Below are 22,451 nucleotides of genomic sequence, written 5' to 3'. Positions count from 1 at the left end.
ACAAAAACTAACATCAGAATAGGACAAAACAAATGGAAAGAAAAGAGCACAAGAAAGAGACATAAATGCAGAGATCCACTTGTTCACGCACTCAGGAATCCCATTAAAACAGTAATCTGGAAGCTGTAATATATACCCAAAGCAACTGTAGGTTGAAAAGAGAGAAAACATACAAATAAAAAATAAATATAAGATCAAATGTACCCAAAAAAAAAGCTCTGACATGACATTATGAGACAAGGCGCCTCCAGAGGTGCCAAGGCCAGGATCCCCATGAGGCTCTTCTGTTCAGAATACTAGAATGAAATGATAATATAAAGATGACCATCTATAAAGTTTTTATCAATAAATTGTTCAGTATGTATTTGGAACACTGAATGCAGTTATCTTTAAAACACTAACAGTGTTCATTTGTTTTTGTTTTAGTGTACTGTAGGAAATACATCTTTTAATCTTTTTTCTTTTAAAAATTATTCAGCAGTTTCATGTGTGTATGTCATGAACCCCTCCCTTGCCCCTCCTGTCCCCCTTTCCTTCCTGCTGAAGCCCGTCTTCCTCCTGGAATATATCCTCCTCCTCCTCCTCCTCCTCCTCCTCCTCCTCCTCCTCCTCCTCCTCCTCCTCCTCCTCATGTCTTCTTTCTGTAAGTGGTCCACTCAGCGTAACTGTACTCGCTTATGTGAACATGGCTGAGAGATTATATGCCGGAGTACAGGCCATTTATAAGTGGCTACACTACTGACAGAAGTGGCCCTTCCTATCCCAGCAGGCATTAACTGCCCATAGGCCCATGGGAAGGAACAGGAGCCCTTTTCCAGTGATGAAATTCTGGCAGACCCAATCTTGTATGGTGTTGGTACAGGTATCTATGGCCGTGGTGAATTCATGAGCGCAGCAGCTCTGTTGTGCACATAACCCCATCCTCTACCTCTTAGATCTGCCTCCTGATTCTGTACATGTCCCACTCAGGACTGAGCAATCCAGATCACTTATTTCTATCACTTCGGCCATGGCGAGTTTCTGCATTAATCACTGTTATGGTAAGAAGTTTCTCTGCTGAAGGCTGAATACAGCATGTTAGAAGGCAATTTGACAGAATGACCATTTAGCAAGACAATATTTTTTAGCTTTCTTCTTTTTAACCTTTGTATTGATTTTTCTGTGAGTTTCACATCTTGCTTCCCAGTCCCACAAATCCCTGTCCCTTTGTATCCTTCCTCCATCTTGCAAAGAAGAAAATTAAACAAAAATAAACAAAACGTAAAAAGTATCTCATCGTGCAAGCTGTAGTATGTCACGTTGTGTCCACAGTATACTTGGTTTTCCACACATCTTCAAGACAATGTTAATAGTAGGCATGCTCCTCAGCACCACCCAGGCACAAGCCCTTGACCCAGTTTACAGGACCAGGTTTGAGCTTCCTTCTTTGGGAGCAGAAAGCAATGTGTCACTCCCTTGACACTGTGCTGCTGTTGCACTAGAGGACAGTCTTGCCTGGCAGATCCTAACTGCAGCTTTTATAGATAGGAGAGACTGTTGGTAGCTTCTTCTCCCCCTGTCCCCTGAACAGCACCTTCTGGCCTTAGGAGAACCAGCAGGTAGAAAGGATGCTCTCCAGTCATATAATTTAAATGTTTTCAATAGAGTTCATGTACGTTTACTAATGTGCGCCATTAATCAATAAAAGTAGGACACATAACTGGACATCTTGCCAAACACATGACTGTCATATGGTGGAATCTATTTCTATAGTAGTTTTCTGTTGTTTCCTGAATCTTCTGAGTACTTGGAATGCTCCAGTCAAGCTTAACAGTAGAGTCAGCCACCAACAAGCTGGAAGCTCAAAGTTTTTCTTTGGCCTTCTTCATCTTTTTTAGACTCCCTCCGTTCTTTCCCCTCCATCCCCAATGTTGGGACACTGGCCTTCGTTGCCTCTGAACAGCCTAATGGCTTCCTGTTGCAGGATATTTGATCCCGTTGTCAACTCAAGATTGTGGACTGGAAAAACATGTTTCTTCTTGTGGTGTGGCTCATCCCTAGCACACATCTTTAACTCCAGAACTTTCTGTTTATTGTAAACAGGTGGTTTTGCTGTGGCTTAGCCCTAACACACACCCTTAATCCAAGAGCTGTCTGTAAACAGGAATAAATAAAATTAACCCTATGTCAAGAGACAGAACATGCAACCAGTTGGCAGGAAGTGAACATAAGGAGAAGAAAACAGAGTGAGGTGAAGTCTGAAGAACAGATAGAGAGGCACACAGAAAGTAGAAAGGAGGGACATTGAGTTGAAGGGCACTTAAGACAGCATGGAGAAGAAGGGGCTTTTCCTCCTAGGACATGGCTGAGTAGGAAGGTCAGCTGGGTGCTTCTCCGCCTCTCTGAGCTGGCAGGTTTTCACCCCAGCATTGGCTCCTGAGTCTTCTTGGTAAAAATCAAACAGTTGGAACATTTATTTAAATGACAGCTTTCCATCCAGCTTCCAGCTTAGGCCGTCCCAGCCATGTGCTGATTCCATGAGAACTGACTGCTGTTCTTTCCTTCTGATACCCACTATGACAGCCAATTTTCACCAGCTATTATGTGTTAACGTTGATGCAGAACTTCTAGCTCAAGGCCAGAAACAGTTTTTTGACCCTATTGAAGATGTAAACTCTCCACTAAGAATGCAGAATTATACATTCCGTTATCTGAAATCTGTTAGCATACGTCCCTGAGCTCCTGCAGTCTTCCACCGAGGTTCTAAGCACCTTCTGAGGCTCCTGTGCACCTTGGTTCCCACATTTCTTCTCACCCTAGTTGTGAGGCCCTTTATCCAAAGAGCAAGTTCATTGCTTTTTTAAAAGGTTCAAAGAAAGGTAGCATTTAATGAGAATGAGAACGTAGGTATTTCAGATGGAAGAGAATGCAGGAGTAATGACCCAGACAGAAGAGGCTATGGAAACACTTGCTATGGATAGCAAGAAGAGAGTTATTTTTACTTTCCTTCTTGGTTTGTTTGGTTGGTTGGTTGTTTCCTTCTTTTAGCACAGATTGGCCTCAAACTCCTTATACGCCTGCATAGCCCAGGGTGACTTTGAACTTGGATTATCTTTGCTCCACCTCACAAGTGCTGGGATCACACATGCACACCGCCATGCCTGGCTAGCAGAATCTCAAGAAGCAGTAGCTTGCGCTGGATACTGTGAACATGTTACTTTAAGTTCCCCAAACATATGCATCGGCTTCAGCGTACTCACGCATCTTGATTCCTTTTCTTCTTCATACAGCATCTCTCTCCTCACGCATGCATGATAATGGGGCTTGAGAGATGACTCGATGCTCTCTGTAGTGGCTACTTTTATGTCACCTGGACACAAACGTATCTGAAAGAAGGGAACCTCAGTTGAGAAAATGCCCCTATAAGATCAGTCTGTAGGGCATTTTCCTAATTAGTGATTGATGAGGACATCCCATCCTATTGTGGATGGTGCCATTTCTGGACTACTAGGCCAGGGTTCTGTTAGAAAGCAGGCTGAGTAAATAAGCAGCACTCCTCCATGGCCTCAACATGAGCTCCTGCCTCAGGTTCCTGCCTTGTGTAAGTCCCTGCCCTGGTTGCCTTCAGTGATGGCTCCCCAACTTGCTTTTGGTCATGACATTTCATCATAGCAGTAGTAACCCTGAGACAACACCCATGCCTGAGGACCTGAGCCCCAATCCCCAGCACTCATGAAAAGCCAGTGTCACAGCCCTCAGTTATAAGCCCCATGCTGGACGGCAGAGATGGGAAGATCCCGAGTCTTGTTGGCCAGCCAGTCTAACCAGTCTAACCAATCAGTGGGCTCCAGAGTTGGTGAAAGATGCTGTCTCAAAAAATAATGTGAAGAGTGATTAAGGAAAACACGGTGCTGATCTCTGTCCTTCACATCTGCGTATGTACATGAACTTCATTGTAGGTAGGAGAAAAATATGTTCCTGATGAATGACTAAACACCACTTATTAAGGAAGGAAAGGTTTGCTTAGGAAGTTTTTGTGGTTTTGTTGTTTGGACCTTTTTTTTTTTTTTTTAAGATCTTATTATGGCCTCAAAACTGCTTTAAATGCTAAAGACAAATTGTAAAATAATACGCCCTTTCTTCAGTCAGGGGTCTCAGAGCCTAGCATATAACGAGTTAAGGGGTGTGATGCTGTGTGATAGAGACATGGACTAGGCCTGGAGATGATGCAAAGAGGATGGCATCACCAGCTCTGAGGATGGCAACTAGGGAATGCTTCCAAAAGAGGACGCACATCTAAGTACAGTACTTTCACAAGACAAATAGGATTGACCCACATATTGTCATTTTAAAACTAAAATTTTAAGTTTAATAACATATCCCATGCATGGGATATGTATGTCATGGGTGCTGTGGAAAGCCTAAGACTCCTAGGTTAGAAATGAAACAACATTACAGACAGCCCAGCGGGCAACATGAGTATCACATGTGCGCTGGCTTCCCTTTGCCTTCTAACAAAGGCCGTGTGGAAAGGCCCCCGGGGTGTTGCACTGCAGTGGGCAGTAGGAAGAGCTGAGGTGCGTGCAGCTTGACTGCTGTGCCTCCTTAAAGCACATATGTGCTCTTCCATGTGTTTCACGGTTGGTTTGGAAGAGCGCTCTCCTGTCTGAACAAATAGTGCTGACCTCTCTTTGAGTCTTGCCCGTCTTAGCCTGTCAGGTTTTTGTTTCTTTCTTTGTTTTGTTTTTTTGGGGGGGTTGTTGTTGTTGTGGTGGTGGTGGTGGTGGTGGTGGTGGTGGTTTTTCGAGACAGGGTTTCTCTGTGTAGCCTTGGCTGTCCTGGACTTGCTTTCTAGACCAGATGGGCCTTGAACTCACAGAGATCCACCTGCCTCTGCCTCCCAAGTGCTGGAATTAAAGGTGTGTGCCACCATGCCTGGCTTGCCTGTCAGCTTTTTTATATTTGCTTTTTATCAGTGTTTTTTTTCCAATTCCTAAATCTTGTTGCATACATAGAAATATTTTGCTGTTTCAAAATCAAAATTAGCAGCTTTCTTTTACACTTTCACTTTGTAGTCTTCACCGGTTTTTTCCTAAACGTATTTTTATGTGAACAATGATGTCGCTTTCTCTTTCGGTTTTTACTCTTCCTGCAGAGTAAATTTTCATCGGTACTTGGCTCTTACTGTTCCTTTAATCTATTTGTATGGTAATTGCATGCTATCTTCTGAATACTGTAGTAGAAAAAAATATAGGGCTTGTTCTCCATTACTTTCTTTTATAGAGAAAACTGTGGGTGTTTTGACTATTGAATGAGTCTTTTTTTAAAGAGTCTTCTAGAGCAAACCAGGTTAACGTAGCTGGGAAGGAGATTCTAACCATTGTCTTTATACCTTTTTTTCTTCCTACCAAGTCATAAGGTTATAAGTTCTTTCCAGGTTTAATTTACATTTCAATAAGTATATCGCATAGTTTCAATGTTATTTTTTAATTTTACTTATTTTATGTGTATGGATATTTTGCCTGCATGTGTGTCTGTATATTATGTACATGTGTGGCACTCTCACAGATCAGAAGAAGGTGTCAGATCTCCTGGGGTTGGAGATACGGACAATTGTGATCTGCCATGTTGCTGCTGGACACTGAACCTGCATCCCCTGCAGGAGCGCTGAGTAGTCTCCCTGGCCCTGTAGTTTCTAATTTATAACTTTGAATGTTTTCCTTTGTTTTCCTATAGGTCCCTTGTAGTTTGGAATATTGGGATGAACTCCAGAAGGTTTTTGTTGCATTTCAAGAATTCAGTCTGTCTGAAAGCAAAGTTTGTGAATTGCAGTTGCCAGATATCAATCTTGTGAGTGACCAGAAGAAACTGGTTTCCTCGGATCTGTGGAGAATTGTCCTGAACAACAATCAAAATACAACAGATGACCAAAGGTAACCCAGAGCCAGATGAGAGGGGCAGTGGTGCTGCAGTAGGGCGTGGTCAGCTGGCATCTCTTCTCCCATCCTCTCCACTCAGCTGAGGTGTGGCTCTTTAATACTGCCCTGTGCCTGAGGAGTAGACAAAGGGAAGGAGAGCTCAGTCCTGCAGACACTAGGAAAACTTGGCCAGCCAAGTTCACAGAGCTGGTGTTGGCAGCTGTGAGGGCCCGTTGGCAATAATGAAGCCCAAGAGCTGTAGGCTCCAGGTGTTCCGAATCTTGTCTCTGGAGCTTCTTAGTCCACATTACAATTCCAGAATAAACCCATCTCTAGCATTTGCCTGCCTGGCACATTCACAGCCTTAATATAGTGAAAAGTAAGTTCAGCAAACCATTAAGCATGTCTCCTGGTTACTTGCCTTTATGCTTTCATGAAAGTTTAAAGAAAGAAAGATTGTAAGCCTCAGTCAGGGCACCCTTTCCTGGGCAGCTATGTGTGCAGTGGCCCTGCTGGTCTCTCCTCTCGGTGTCCCATGGCTTTGCCTTAATGCTTGCTGCCTTCGGTCCCTTCCGATCTCCCTGGATAACACCAAACACTAAGGAGGAGAGAGATGCCACCCCAGTGCTGTACAAGTCTATTTATATAACTTTGATTCTGTCCATGTGTAGTCATCGTAACACTGTGTTGTGCTGATTTCTGCTTTATGTTGTAAATAGTGGCAAATGATTTTCCTTCTGAAAGTATTTGTTTGCATTAATAGTGCATGCTTGTTGAAGCCATTGCAGTGAAGTAGCTCTGCTTAGCGCTCTGGTCTAGCTTCACAGTCTCTTTCATTGACTGCATTGTAGGTTTCACAATAGTAAGGTTTTTAACTTTATATAGTCTATTTCCAGGGTAATCGAGGCTCTTTAAATTAATTTCCTTCCAATCTATTACATAGCAACAAATAGTCAATGAAAGCATATGTGAGAAGTAGGGTCTTGGTTTTACGAGAAGTAAAAGAGCACCAACCCTCCAGGGAATTGCAGATGTACAGGAAGGTTACTTTCTCAAAGTAGAGGTTACCTCATCAAAACCCAGGAGATTTCAGAGAATAAGCTGGAGACACTTAAGTTGATTTTTTTTTTTTGAGCTGTTTTATTCAGAGTATCCAGTTAGAAATGATTCCTTGATTTTCACGATGGAAAGAAGTATTCCGGACAAGGTCAATTCCTCTGACTCTGAAGCATTCATAAAAATTTCTGTTGTGCTGAGTTTGGCACTGTTGAAGTGCAAAGCCCTCAGAGGACAGAAATGCATGCAGCTGGTCAAATGCAGGCTCTTTTCCACTGAGCTGTTGACATTGCAATCACAGACCTTTCGCCCTTGCTGGGGAAGTTTCACATTACCTAATATTTTGCAATTAATCTTATTTTAAATTGTTTGGTATGAATACCTTTTCTAGTAGAAACTGATATTAATAAAATGTAGTTATAATTGGTTTAAAAATTCAACATAAGAAATCACTATTAATATTGAACTCAAGTTGGCAAAAGCAAGTCTGGTCATTAGCCAAAGGAAGCAGGGCACTTGGGGAGATGCTCAGCTCTAAGCGTTGAAACTACAGGTGACTGTTTCCGAGAACACGCTTGCTGAGGTGGAAGCAGCAATGTGTGCTCCGTCACACACGTCACACAAGGTGGAACCAAATAGAGCTGCTTCTAGAAGAGGCTTCTGTGAAGCCTGCTACCCACAGAGCAGTGAAGAAAATGATTGCCAGTGGTACTAAAGTAAGATACAGAAGAATATAATTTGAGAGGCTACTTTGAAAAGCGTGGCAAGATGAAGAAGTAGAAGTTTTGGAAGACAAGGAGGATGAGGATAAAAAGAGGGTTCTTTTATAACGTTCAATGGTCATGCTACAGTTGATAAAAGTGCTGCTTAGAAATACCACACTACTAATGAGCATACTTGGGAAGGGAAAATGGCCCTCTCTAAACAAGTGCTGTAGTCTGCTGCAGCAGAAAGAGATGGTGACGACGGATCTGGCCATTCCATGGGTCATGAAGAGAACTTCACCAGAAGAGGAGACTGTCATGGTAGAAGTGGTGGCCGCAGAGGCAGTTATGGAAGAGGTGGTGGTAGACAGAATGGATTTAGGGGTGATGGCGGCTGGTTGCAACACTCTGCAGAGCAGCCCTGCACCTTACCTGATGGTACAGGCATGGGTGAGCCAGCCCTGTGGGCATGGGAGCAGAAGAGCTGGGTCTGCCCATTGCTGGACGCACCATTGGATGCGCCAAGCAGGGAAGTGCAGGAGAGCTCGCCCCGGCGGTGTAGGCGCAGGAGAGCTGGTGGGCTGACCAGCTCAGACGCCTCCCAGGCCCAGATCCAGGGCTTTGAATTTCCCTACCCCAACATCTACCCCATCTATGAACTGCTAGAGTGCATGAAGGGGCTGGTCACACAAATCCAAAACTGCAGGATCGCCATGACACGGGGCAACAACAGGCTATCTGCCAGGAGTCCAGTGAGGACCCAGTATTGATAGTGTAGCAGGAGCCAGAGGCCTCATACCAGACCAGTGACTCATTGCAGTGCGCATTTGCAAGTGAATAAGTGTGGACACAAGGCTCTACTGTGGGACACACTTGCAGAATGATTTTTTTCCTGTGTTGGCGGAAGGCATGTACAAGGGAAGGGCGAATGGGTGCGATTGGTGTTTTGTTTTTTAAAGAAGTGATGTGGCAACTATGGTGGTGGCTCTAATGGTAGTAGAAGAGGCTCTGGTGGTAAAAGTGGCGACCTCAGAGGTGATTATGGAGGTAGTTGTCGTGGCAACCATGGTGGTGGTCCTGAGACAGTGATAGAGGAAACTATGGTGGTGGACCAGGATGTGGACAGAGGTGGTGGAAATGGTGGTCAAGGAGGAGGATATGATGGTTCCAATGAAGGAGGCAATTTTGCTTGGGGTAACTATGGTGGTGGTGGAAACTGTAATGATTTTAGAAGTTATAATCAACAACAGTAAAATTAGAGTCCCCTTGGGGGGACAGTGTTGGTTGAGGACACTCAGTCCTTGTGGTAGTGACTATGGTTCTAATTATGGTATATGTAGTGGGTATTGTAGCAGAAGATATTAAAAGCAACAGAAAAGGCCTACATTTCTTAGCAGGAAAGAGCAGGGAGTTATCAGACAAGCTGCAGGTTACTCTGAGGATCAGTAAACATCTGCCACAGAAGGAACGGTGATGCGCAGTCAGAAAAGGCCCTGCAGCAGAAGGGCTTCCGTGGCCACAGCCTGCACGAGCCTGGCCATTGGCTAATGCAAAGCAAGGCCGTTAGATCGGCCTCCCTGAGGCCTTCCATGTGCTGTAGCTTTGCTTCTTTCTCTATTCTTTACATCAGGAATAGTGATTATATAGTAGTAGGACCAAGAACCAAAAATGAAGGACCCTTTAACTTTTCGGTGTTTGCATAGTTCAGTTTTTCTACATTTTAGTGTAAAGACTTTAACAGAATGACAGTTTGAAGGCCTTTCCTTGTGAGTTAGTGAGTAAAGATTATTGCTAATTACTGTCTTGTATAAATTTTCCTAAAGTTAACTATAAAGAAACACCTATTGACTTGTGATTTAAGAGGACTGTTAGGTATAAATGGGCACAGCAGATGGGAAGAATATTTGTGTTTTGCAATGTGTGTTTTAGATAATTGGGTTTGGGTAACTACTTTAGCATATTTGTGACTTTATTACCATTAAGAGTAACTTAAAATGAAAAAAAATTAAAATTCCTGCTTGTTTTCTTTTGCATTTTCTATTAAATCATAATCATGATTTTAGTGTGTTAGATTTATTGAGTACTAACTGTTAAGAACATCGCTGTTCCACCTTTACATGGTCACATTAAACTGCTATGGATAGATTAGGGGGTACATGTCTGCTGCTCTCCTCTTAGGTCCTGCCTCCCACGTTAGCATTCTGAGCTTAGGGCCCAGGGCCACTGAGAGTTGTGCCTGAGCAAACCAAGGCTGCCTGGTTCTGTTCTGCTTTCCAAGTTTCACAACACAGAAGCCCATAAGCCTCAGGTCACTTTCTTTGTTTAGTTTTTTGTTTGTTTGTTTGTTTGTTTGTTTGTTTTGTTTGGGGGTTCCCTATACAGGCTTTTAGAGCAAAAGAATGTAAGTCACTTACCGAACCCATAAACTGGCTGCACCACTTTTCTTGTTTGTACCCTGTATGTTTTGCTGGATGAAGCCAAGGATAATTGAGGTGTTTTTGTCCAAAATAATGCAAAGGAAGTATAGCACGGTTGCTCAGTGCAAGCTTCTCACTTCCCAAAATATTCAGTTTAGATAACCTCACATTCCCAAAAACTCATTATGCTACGTCTTTTAGCCAAAAATGCTGGGTGTGGGTTCTGGTTTGTTTGTTCTCCTGTGTGCACTACGGCAGCACATTAACTCGCCTCCTCCAGGAGATGACTCTGTTGTATAGCGTCTCTAAATGGCAGTGTGTCACAGTTAGTTTGTGAGTTCTTTGAAAGTCAAGGGTTTAATTCTTCTGGGACAGGATGCTTTTGCTCTTCATTTTAACCAGACCACTATAGAATGTTTTGTTTGTTTGTTTGTTTGAAGGTTTTGGTTTTCCGTGGTGTTGGTGGTGATGGGTTTTGGTTTTTTGCTTGGTTTTGGTTTTGGTTTTGGTTTTTTCAAAACAGGGTTACTCTGTGTAGCCTTGGCTGTCCTAGACTCACTTTGTAGATGAGGCTGGCTTCAAACTTACATCAACCTGCCTGCCTCAGCCTCCCTGGGTGCTAAGATTACAGGCATGTTGACACAGCACCTGGCTTAAAATGTAATTTTAAGAAGATAGGCAAGTGAAGAGAGAATTCTTGTTGTGTGATTGTCCACACGACTTCATTCTTTGTGTGTGGTCATAATTTCATGCCACATAATACAGTATTCATTGGGTTGTCAGTAAATAGAATAAACCACTTCACAGAATCTTGATGTGGACAATGTCAAGAAACAAAGCGATGGGGACACATGTTCGGTGGCAGGGGAGCTCAGCTGTGAGCAGCGGTCATGCTCAGCGTTGTGTCTCCTTACACTGACATGACACCAAGCTGCCCGTAAGGATTGTGAAGTCAGTATAGGAAAAAAATGGATTTGATCTAAGTCACATGAGTGGAGGCTGAGGCTGAGTTTTCTGCAAATAATCCAAATAAACTATTCAACATAAACTGAATTTAAAAAGGAAAAACTCTTGTGTGTGAGTAATACATGAGATTTTATTATTAATTATTTGAGTGTAGGATTTCCAGTACTGGCGTTAAAGGCCTTTTAGAAAGATGTACTTCTGTGTTATTGGGAAATGCTTTTCTTTTCTAGCTCTGCAAGTGAATCTGGTTCTCAAAGCACTTGCGAGCCACTCGTAACTCCAACAGCCCTGGCTGCTTGCACCAGAGTCGACTCCTGTTTTACCCCATGGTTTGTCCCGTCTCTTTGTGTGGCCTTCCAGTTCGCTCACCTGGAGCTCCACCTTTGTCATCACCTGGACCAACTAGGCACAGGTATGCTTCATTTCAGCATCAAGAGACACCTACTGAGTACCATTTTCTCCTGGTGCTGAGTGGTCCCCACACAGCGCCTCACTTTTACATGGGCACTGAGCACAAGCAAAGTTACTCTAAAGTTGGTCTGGGGCAACAGGTGTGGCCCCGACTTCTCAGTGAGTATGTCATAGTGACATGCTTTGGCATGTTTTCTAAGAAAATTTTCAAGGAAGTTTTTTGGTTGTTTTTAGCTTCCGATTTTACTGTTATAGCAATTATGATCTTTTTGAAAGAAAATGCATGTTTTTAGTGTGTACCCTACATTAATGGGAAGTAGATTCCAAAAAGAACTTTGTATTTTTCACCTGTGCCTACCCTATAAAAGATAGACACATTCTCGTTAAGTTATAGGACTCATATTTTTACACATTTAAAAGAAATGTGAGCCGGGTGTGGTGGCATATGCCTTTTATCCCAGCACTCGGGAGGCAGAGGCAGGTGGATCGCTGAGAATTCAAGGCCAACCTGGTCTACAAATCGAGTCTAGGACAGCCAAGGCCACACAGAGAAACCCTATCTCGCTAAAAAAAAAAAAAAAAAAAAAAAAGGAATGTGAATAAATTTCCCCTATCTAGCAAAAGTAGGTTCCTATATATTCCCAGTGTTACTTGAATAATAATTTCTCAGGTGTTGTTTTTAGTAACAACCCTTTTCTAGTTATACAGGTTGGTTTAGATTTTAGGTTTTCACCCTACGTGTAATGGAAAAGAGGGGAAATTAAAACCGAATAGAGCTGCTGTTAAGCATCATGCTTTTTCAGCAAGAACAGAGTTTAACTGCTTTTTCTAAAGTCGTGCTTTTGTTGTTTTAGAGATTTAGTGGGTAGATACAGAGACTTAGATGGTTGTCTCCTCTTATTTCTTACTGCAAAAAAAAAATCTATCTGTGGAAGTGAAAATAACCTTTGAGAAATATACATTTAAGAGACCTGATTGAATAAAACAAAGTACCAATGTCAAATGGTACTTCAAAGATTTTTAACATCTTCGCAACAATTGTTTAAATCTATTAATACCAAGTACTAAATTCAAGGACAAAGTGAATCATTTAAATGTCCCCCTCAGTTGTTTTCCTGAAGGATTGGCACATCTTGATTACCATTCTCGTCTCCTTAACAGCGTCACCACAGCACCTGCAGCCATTCGTCTCTGATAAAAATGTGCCATCTGAACTGGAGTACATGATCATTGCCTTCCGAGAACCAAACCTGTATCTGCGACAGTGGAACAGTGCTTCTGTCTCCAGGGAGATCCGCTTCTCCTCTCAGGTGGACTGCAAACTTCTGGAGTGCAGAAATGTCACCATGCAAAGTGTGGTGAAACCCTTTGGGCTCTCTGGGCAGGTTGCGCTTTGCAGCGATGGCGTGCAGAAGATGCTCGACTGCACCGTGGTTGTGGACTCTGTGCTTGTAAACTTTGGGCAGCACATCGTTCATTCCGTAAACACCGCACTACAGGCTTGGCAACAGGTACGCACACGCACGAACCATTTACAGTTGGCCGCATGTGATCTTTAACTGTACACTCTGTGTTATCACTCACAATTATAAATTAAGCACAAACCAGCCTATGAAGGAATGAAGAATTTGATGGGCACCACTGTATGCCGGCCTTTGTTTAGGTAAAGCGATGAAAACACCGGAGACTGGGTTGACACGTGCATCAGCGGTCATCCCATCTACTCATGGCTAGCACACCACAGCTGGGTGGAAAGTAACTATTCCCAAGAATTTTTCCTGAAGAGCTATGGCTCTGTTTAGCTAAAGCTTCTACTTTGGTATACACTAAAGTATCTGAATGTCCATTGCAGAAATGAAAGACTTAAATTAAGCCTTCCAGATTCTTAAAAAAAAAAAAAAAGCATGAATGAACAGTGGGGTAGAGCCTGGGAATAGAGCAGTCTTGTCTTTCCCTTCACTGACAGTCTGCCCTTTTGATTCACTAGAAAACACTGCAGAATGGATTCTTTTTTTATATATTATTTTATTCATATTACATCTCAATTGTTAGCCCATCCCTTGTATCCTCCCATTCCTCCCTCCCTCCTGCTTCTCCCCCGACTCCCCTCCCCTATATCTGTGACTGAGGGGGGCCTCCTCCCCCTGTATATGCTCATAGGGTATCGAGTCTCTTCTTGGTGACCTATTATCCTTCCTCTGAGTGCCACCAGGCCTCCCCATCCAAGGGACATGGTCAAATATGGGGCACCAGAGTTTGTGTGAAAGTCAGATCTCCTTCTCCACTTAACAGTGGAGAATGTCCTGTTCATTGGCTAGTCTGGGTAGGGGTTCGAAGTTTACTGCCTATATTTTCCTTGGCTGGTGCCATAGTTTTAGGAGGACCCCAGGGCCCAGATCTGCCTGTCATACAGTTCCTCTTGTAGTTTTCCAGGACCCTCTGGATCCTTCTATTTCCTCATTCTCCCAGGCTTCTCTCACCTAAAGTCTCAATAGGATGTCCTCCCCTCCGACCCACTTTCCTGGTAGGTAAAGTTTTTCATGGGGACGTACCCCTTGGACTAGTGTCTCAATATAAGTGAGTATTTACCATTTAACTCTTTGTGCTTCTGGGTGAACTCACTCATTATGATAATTTCTAGTTCAATCCATTTGTCCACAAATTTCAGGAATTCCTTGTTTTTAATAGCTGAGTAGTATTCCATAATGTAAATGTACCACAGTTTCTTTATCCATTCTTCTACTGAGGGACACGTAGGCTGTTTCCATGTTCTGGCTATTATGAATAAGGCAGCTATGAACATGGTTGAGCATATGTCCCTGTTGTGTGGGAGAGCATCTTCTAGGTATATTCCAAGGAGTGGAATAGCTGGGTCTTGAGGAAGCCGTATTCCCATTTTTCTGAGAAAGCGCCAGATAGATTTCCAAAGTGGTTGTACTAGTTTGCATTCCCACCAGCAATGAAGGAGTGTTCCTCTCTCTCCACATCCTCGCCAGCATGTGGTGCCAGTTGAGTTATTGATCTTAGCCATTCTGATGGGTGTAAGATGGAATCTCAGTGTTGTTTTGATTTGCATTTCTCTGATGACTAAGGAGGTCGAACATTTCTTTAAGTGTTTCTCAGCCATTTGATATTCCTCTGTTGAGAATTCTCTGTTTAGTTCTGAGCCTCATTTCTCAATTGGGTTACTTGGTTTGGTGGTGTTTAATTTCTTGAGTTCTTTATATATTTTGGATATTAGACCTTTGTCAGATGAAGGGTCGGTGAAGATCTTTTCCCAGTCTGTAGGCTGTTGCTTTGTTCTCTTGACAGTGTCTCCTGCCTTACAGAAGCTTCTCAGCCTCATGAGGTCCCATTTATTAATTGTTGACGTTAAGGCCTGGGCTGTTGGTGTTCTGTTCAGGAAGTTGTCTCCTGTGCCTATGTGTTCCAGACTCTTCCCCACTTTTTCCTCTAACTGGGTTAATGTCTCTGGTTTTAGGTTGAGGTCTTTAATCCACGTGGACTTGAGTTTTGTGCATGGTGACAAATAGGGGTCTAATTGCATTTTTCTACATGTAGACATCCAGTTAGACCAGCACCATTTGTTGAAGATGCTATCGTTTTTCCATTGAATGGATTTGGCTTCTTTGTCAAAAATCAAGTGACCAAATGTGTGTGGATTCACCTCTGGGTCTTCAGTTCAATTACATTGATCCACCAGCCTATTGCTGTGCCAGTACCATGCTGTTTTAATTACTGTTGCTCTATAGTACAGCTTGAGATCAGGTATGGAGATTCCTCCAGAGGATCTTTTATTGTATAGGATTGTTTTTGCTATTCTGGGCTTTTTGTTTCTCCATATGAAGTTGAGAATTGTTCTTTCAATATCTTCAAAATATTTTGTAGGTACAGAATGAATTCTTATATTCTCAGAGAATTGTAATAACTTTAATAATTTTTTCTTATACCTTTTATAGGAAAGTATTCATATCAACAAACAGGCAGAATAGAAACCAATACTGACTGACATATAAGATGGGAGGCTGCCTGTGCCTGGCAGCCTGGGAACAGCCCCACACAATGTCTGCATGATCATGCAGCAAATCCCTTCTGCTTCTGTGCTGGTTTTCATTGTTATCTCACAGTTAGCCACCATTACGGCTGAGACATTTGTCGCCATTTTGCGCATGTTCCAAACACTAGCGTGGAGCTGTCTTCCCAGTGTGAGTGTCCTGTGCTGAGCTCTCTCAGTGGAGGGCACTAAAGGGGGGGGGGGGCATCTGCTCCTGTAAAGAAGTGTCCTGGGGACAAGGAAGAGAACTTGGGGGGAATTTTTATGAGAATAACGTGAGGATCTTTATGGAAACAATTTTATGAAATAAATAGTTCTAAATTTTTTCAAGTTCTCTAACCTAAAATGTTTATGAGAATTAGATTTTATAGAAATAAACTTAATGTTTGCTTTATATGCATGAAGACCTATACAGGACTAAGGGATTAATTGCTTGACGTGGTATTGCAATAGCAAAGGAAAGAAGATAACACATCTGGTTTATATTTGAAGTCTTTTTTAAGGGCATTCCATGGTTTTCGTGTTGCAAAGGACATGCGTAAAATAAGAGCTAGTGTGATCGAAATCTTTGCAGCTGGTTCAAATAGCAATGTGAAAAAAACTTCCATAGCTCCAATTTCTAGGGTTTTTTTTTCCATATTTTGAACAATGCACTTAATATAAAACAAACGTAGAAAATAGAAAAGAATTCTTGATAGAGCATTTAAACACAGGGCATGTTTGTCTTAGTATCAGAGCTTTATAGGTGGACTCATGTCTAACAGCTACTGCAAAATGCCTTCAAAATACCAGTTTTCTCACAAGGAAAAAAATGTTCTCCTAGACACAGCTATACACATAAATAAAATATGGTACATAAATATTTAAATGTTTTAAACCACATCAGACTGCGAATGACTGACTGGCTAACACAGTGCCTTGAAGGAGTATTCCATTAAGTAGAGCCATGTGTCACACAGACTATTGCTGACAGGTACATGCTATGAATAGTTGGTTCTGATGTATACTGGGATTTGGCACTGTTAACATGAGCCACAGGAGGATATGCTTCTGTAATTGTTGCTGTAATTTTCTTGTTTCCTCCCATGTCAAGGGTCCTTGCCACCAGGTTTTAATGTGGTAGGCATCGAGTCCTGGGTATTCTAACCTAACTATGAAAGCACACGATTTTGAAATCAGAGGACGTTTGCCATCGACATGGGCTAATAAAGGCCTGTTGTGATCACTATTTCAGTCCTGATGTAGTTTATTGTCTTTAGAAGGAATTTTATTCTGACTTGAATTTTATTGTATGTTTAATAATGCTGATATATAGCATAGTTATTGACAATGAAAAATGAATTTAATGAGTAGAACAAGAGATCTGAGTTCTCCATCTACTTTTTAAAATCATATTATTATGAGGCATGAAACAGTTTGGCCCTTCACCTTCAGGTCCTGAGTTCAAACTTCAAGGAGCCTTTCGTCGGTTCCTGATTGCTATGGTTACAGAGCTCACTGTCTCTCTCTCTCTCTGCCTGGGTGTGTGTGAAATGTTTCTTTTGTGAAACTAAATTACAAACTCAAAACATTGCTTTCTTTTTCTTTTCTATGTCAATTGTTCTTGTTTGAACAAAACAGCACTTAAACAGAGGCTGCCCTCACTTTCCTCTTACACCGAACACACTCTCCGCCTTGTAGATGTCTGCTCAACATGACATGAGCTTAAAATATGCACGAGCCATCTTTTAACCACAAATCCTTGCAACCATTCTGGGACTCAGTGTAGATGATGTCACATAAATAAATATAACAGAATCTAAAACATTCTAAGAAATTTTGAAGCTTATTACAGTTATAATAAATTCCATAGATGAAGGAGCAGTTGAGAAACGGTTCCCTGAGGACCTCTTTAGAAAAGTATAAACAACCGCCTTGTGTTCCTTAATTTACTTTTTTTTCCCTAAAACCCTCATCAGTTTTTAGGGATGAGGAGAGGGATATGACTTTTTTTCAACCCCCAGCTGGTAACTTAACTTCTCTGTTGAGACTGATCCCAATTCATTATGAAAACTGGATTTTAAGCTCAGGATGTGCCACTGAGTGAGGTTGGAGTCATCCCTTCCCCCCGTGGCTTTCTCGTGCACGGAAAGGAGAGAGAGCTGTTTATAAGGAGAGTTGTTTGTTTTGATTATATAATACTAGGTGGAAAAATCTCATCAAAACTAATTACACACTGTGACTCTAGTTGATTAAAGGTTTTAGATAAATACATTAAATGGGATTGGATAGAGCAGGCTTCTACAACAGCCAAGGCATTCAGAAGAAGAAAAAAGATTTCTTGAAAAATATTCCTCCAACTGTGGCTGGCAATTATATTTGAGCATAAAATTAGACATTTAAATTCACTTTTAAAATATTTTTCTAGTTTTTACGAAGCCTACATTTTTACCAATGTATTTTTTTTTTAACCAATGTAATTATTAAAGTTAGGCTAGGGTGTGGTTCATTGGTCAAGTGTTTGCCTGTGTGCATCTGGCCCTGGGCTCAACCTCAGCATAGTTAGAAAACAAGCATATGCATGTTTTTGTCCTTTGTTTCCTAAGTGTTTATTCAGTGCTCAACAGTTAGGAATTACGATGAGAATTAGAGGTAAAGTTGTAACAGGACGGAGGTTCTGTTCCTTCCCTCGGCAGCGAGCGCAGCATCTGGTGAAGGGACAAATGAGCAAGGACGCTGAAGCCACCACGGCATCATCTCAGCATCAAGTAGGAAAGCCTAGCCAGGCCCGGGTGGGGCCCCTGAAGGCTGAATACAAGCTCTTGTCCCAACACAAGGGAGAGGGAAAGCCGGCCCAGCAGAAGTGACTCACCGAGGCAGGAAACAGCTTGACACCTGGCTGAATAACGAGGTCAGAGTAGTGTGAGAGCACCTGGCGGAGGGCCCGCAGCACTGTAGCGCCTCGCAGCTAAAGACCTGAAATGCAGCTAGTGTTCTAGCCACAGCGCAGGTGAAGCTGACGTCTGAAGCACAACAGCAGACATGTTTTAAGTTCATGACTAGCAGTTAAAAGTCATGTGAGAGAGCACCAGTGCTCATAAGTGCTTGGGTCTCTGCTGATTAGTGTGCCTGGCAAGCAAGGTGCTGAGCCATAAACAGTGAGAGGTTAAGAATGGATAGATGATTGAAGAAGAGGAGGAAGAAGAAAAAGTGGTGGTGACGGAAGTGGTGGCGGTGATGGTGGCAGTGGTGGTAGTGGTGGAAGTGATGGCGTAAGTGGCGGTGGTGATGGCGGTGGCTGTGGTGGTGGTGGTGGCGGCGGCAGCAAACATGGTGGCAGTGGTGGAAGTGATAGCGTAAGTGGCGGTGGTGATGGCGGTGGCGGTGGTGGTGGTGGCAGCGGCGGCGGCAAACATGGTGGCAGTGGTGGAAGTGATAGCGTAAGTGGTGGTGGTGATGGCGGTGGCGGCGGTGGTGGTGGTGGCGGCGGCGGCGGCAAACATGGCGGCAGTGGTGGTGGTCCTCAAGGGTGTCTGGTCGAATGTGACCCATCAGGGCCTACTTACCACCTGCAGCCATAGAACACCCCCCTGAGGAGTATCTGCATGGCGTGCTTGGATTCTGTTTCCCCCAATTTTTGTTGATGGAGTACTAGGTTTGGCCTCTGTCCTGGCTGGGTACCACTTAGATTCATCCTTTGACTCCTTGGTCTTCATTCTTCCTAATCCCCAGCATCACCCTGCCTCTGAGTTACGCCACCCTTTGCTTTCCCTCAGAACCATAGGGTGTGGCTTTCCCTAGAGCCTGATACAGAAAATAGAGGCCCACTAGTGTTTGCTTTCTGTTAACCCCCCATTACCTGCAAATCTATCAGCTACCTGGGAATTACTTACACACTCCTGTTGATCCCCCTTTCTTAGCTGTGCTTTTAGTTTCCTGAAAATCTGGGTGACAGGACAGTGCACCCAGTGTTTTGGTGTCACAGCAGTTAGTAGGGGCTATAGACTGTTTCTCAAAACAGGCATCTGCATAGAAACCTATTGCTAATTAGATGAGCCTGGATGCTCAGTGGGGAGGATCAGCTGCTGGGCTACTTGCTGAATGAAACAGATCCTGGAAACTTAGCTAACATTATATTTCTCTTTAAAACTGCAACTTGGCCTTTAAATGGGTTCTGGAATTGATCTGTTTTGTATGTTCAGCCTCTTAACAATAGAGGGAAAGTTATGGTTTTATTTATATCTCTCCCTGAGCAGACTTAGACACACACACACACACACACACACACACACACACACACACACACACACACTTCCTCTCTCCCTCTTAAGCACAGGACCCAGGATTGTAGTAACCTAAATGATCCTTACTTTCTGTAGGGTACAAACTGTGGCTTTGGTAATTGGCCTTGATTGTGGAGTTAGAGGGCTGGCAACATGGTAATTCTAGCCTCTGGTACTCCCTTCAGAAATGCGCAGCACGGCCCAGCACAGCACTCTTTATAGCATGTTAATTCGCTTTAAGAAACGTTAAACATTTGTGGGATCTCATTGTTCTTTTCCTCCTCTGTGTGTATGATTTCGTTGTAGGAGTATAAATCAAAACACATTCCTGGAACGATGATGTCTTTAAGATATTTTGTTGTGCTTCCCCTGAAAGTATAGAATATTCTGTACACCAGAGCTAATGACAACAGATCCTTTAACATTCGGGTGTAACGATGGCCACTGGGCAGACAGCTGCCAAACATCTTGCAATTAATCTGATACACACATTGGCTTTCATACTCTTTTTCTTCCAGAACAAATGCCCTGAGGTAGAGGAGTTGGTCTTCAGCCACTTTGTGATCTGTAATGACACACAGGAGACACTGCGGTTTGGCCAGGTGGATACTGATGAAAATCTTCTGCTGGCGAGTCTCCACAGTCACCAGTACAGCTGGCGGTCTCACAAATCCCCACAGGTATTTGAGAATCAGTCTTACAAACAGCCATTGTTCAGGTTGAAGATTTGTTGATTCTGCATTCATGTGTCTGTGTGCAGTTATTTCTCTGTGTAGTGGCACCTGATGGAAACCCAGGAATGCTCAGAGGCCGTGATAAGTAGGGGTGCTGTACAGGAGTGCGACAGGCCTCCAGAGCTGATGTGCGGAGGTCTGGGTCCTGAGCTGGGGAAGTGGGCTGCACCTTCTCTGCTTTGATTTTGTCATCTGCACAATAGGGATGAAACAGCCCCTCTGCTCTGTGTAAGGTGCAGGCAGCATTATGTGCTGAGCATATTAACCACTCATCTGTTTGTATTTCCTCTGTGTGCATGCTTTGTACCAGGTATTTGCGTGCCAATAGCAGTGCAAACACGGAAAGTCAAAGGCTGACTTAAGGGACAGCTCAAGATCATGCAGTGACCATAATGACAAACTTAGCCCTGGGGAGCACTGAGAAAAGGCATAGCAAAGGATGCCTGTTTTCCAAGCAGTATAATTCCATTTCCCTGTCACGTTAGGTGGGGATAATTAGAGAGATGTGCCCTGCAGGGGTAGTCTGCGATCGAATTAAATGCAAAGATGTGGTCTGAAATAAGAAAAAGAAATCCTAGGAAGTATTCCCGGGAACAATGTATTTCTAAAACTCTGGGTAATAAACTATTATCTGCTTGTGATTAACAGCAGGTCATTCGATTAGAGAGCAAGTTTTCCAGTGTGGTTCATAGGCCAGCTTCAGAGTCTGTTCGACCCTCAGGCTCCACCTCGTTTCTCTTTTCCTCCATACCCCAGGAGCTAGAGTCTTGTCTTTCAGTTATTTTGAGTTTTTTCACACGAAATCGCCCCTTGTTGTCATAAAATTTGGAATCGTAGATACAATTAAATATTTTATATTTAAATATCTTAATTGAAGTCAAATTAATCTGACAGGACATTACAACTCTAAGCTTTTATAATACAAATTTGCTTTTTAAAGAATTTTTTAATTATGTCTGTAAGAGTGAGTATGTGTGTGAACTTGAGTCCAGGTGCCCACAGATGCTAGAAGCATAGGCTTCCCCTGGAGATGGAGTTAGATACACTTGTGAGCTGCCTGACATAGCTCTTTGCTATGCTCTTAACCACTGAACCATCTCTCTGGTGCCTTTTAATAGGAATTATTTCAGGAGCTTCTTACACAGTATGATATTGCCCTCATAATTTTACCCTAAATCACATATACTTTTCAGTTTTCTCATTTGCCCTGTGTGACATGAGGGACAATGTGTTGTTTCCTATTTTACTTTTTGTTATTTTTTTTCTTATTAGTTGCAAAATTGGATGCATAGACACACACACACACACACACACACACACACACACACACACACACACACACACACAAAAGACCCATATATGTGCAGTCCCAACCATAGTAGCACCAGCTGTGTAGCTTTTTAAACCTTGTAAAGGCTTCCATGGTCATTGCATCCCCAGCAATGTACTACCGGTGGCAGGAAATACGGCTCAGAGTAACTACAATAATGTGTGACTGTATACTCTAGCAGCCACATGCAACCAACTAATGGGACTCAGCTGACAGAAAGCAAAGCAGAGGACACTGCAGAGTCACACAACCACCAGTACCACCCCAGGCCCTCAGGATGCCTGCACAGTGGAGCGCAGCTGGGAAGGCAGATCTTAACCGATGGCTCAGGACTGTGGGAGAGGGGAGATCAAAGAGAAGCAAGAGTGGATGGCTACTGTTGCCATTGCACCTGTTGTCTTTATGCTTTTAAAAAATTATTACTAGTTTATTTTCACATCATCTCTATGAAATTTGTTGCTATACATATTTCAAAGCTAAGGGACCCTACTTTTATCAATCTGTATATGTAATTTTCTCTCCACGTCCTGTCTTCTCCTATGTTTTGGCAGCATGAGTCAGATGTTACACTAGCCAATCTATGAGGAATTAAAGAGGGGCTGAGAAGTCTCAGCTACAGT

At 42.9% G+C, this 22,451-nt stretch overlaps 1 protein-coding gene across 2 annotated transcripts in view; it reads left to right on the top strand.

Moving 5' to 3' along the window:
• VPS13B (vacuolar protein sorting 13 homolog B) overlaps positions 1-22,451 on the top strand; it is a 517,649-nt gene that overhangs the window by 419,794 nt on the left and 75,404 nt on the right. For both annotated transcript variants that reach the window (XM_084803053.1, XM_084803052.1), the window contains exons 40-43: positions 5,716-5,912; positions 11,271-11,452; positions 12,613-12,962; positions 20,286-20,447. In XM_084803053.1, coding sequence (XP_084659179.1) covers positions 5,716-5,912; positions 11,271-11,452; positions 12,613-12,962; positions 20,286-20,447 — 891 coding nt within the window. The remainder of the gene's footprint in view (positions 1-5,715; positions 5,913-11,270; positions 11,453-12,612; positions 12,963-20,285; positions 20,448-22,451) is intronic.

The sequence above is a fragment of the Acomys minous genome, assembly GCF_964271855.1.
Source record: "Acomys minous genome assembly, chromosome: 12".
NCBI lineage: Eukaryota > Metazoa > Chordata > Mammalia > Rodentia > Muridae > Acomys > Acomys minous.
This window is presented reverse-complemented; position numbering and strand designations above follow the sequence as displayed.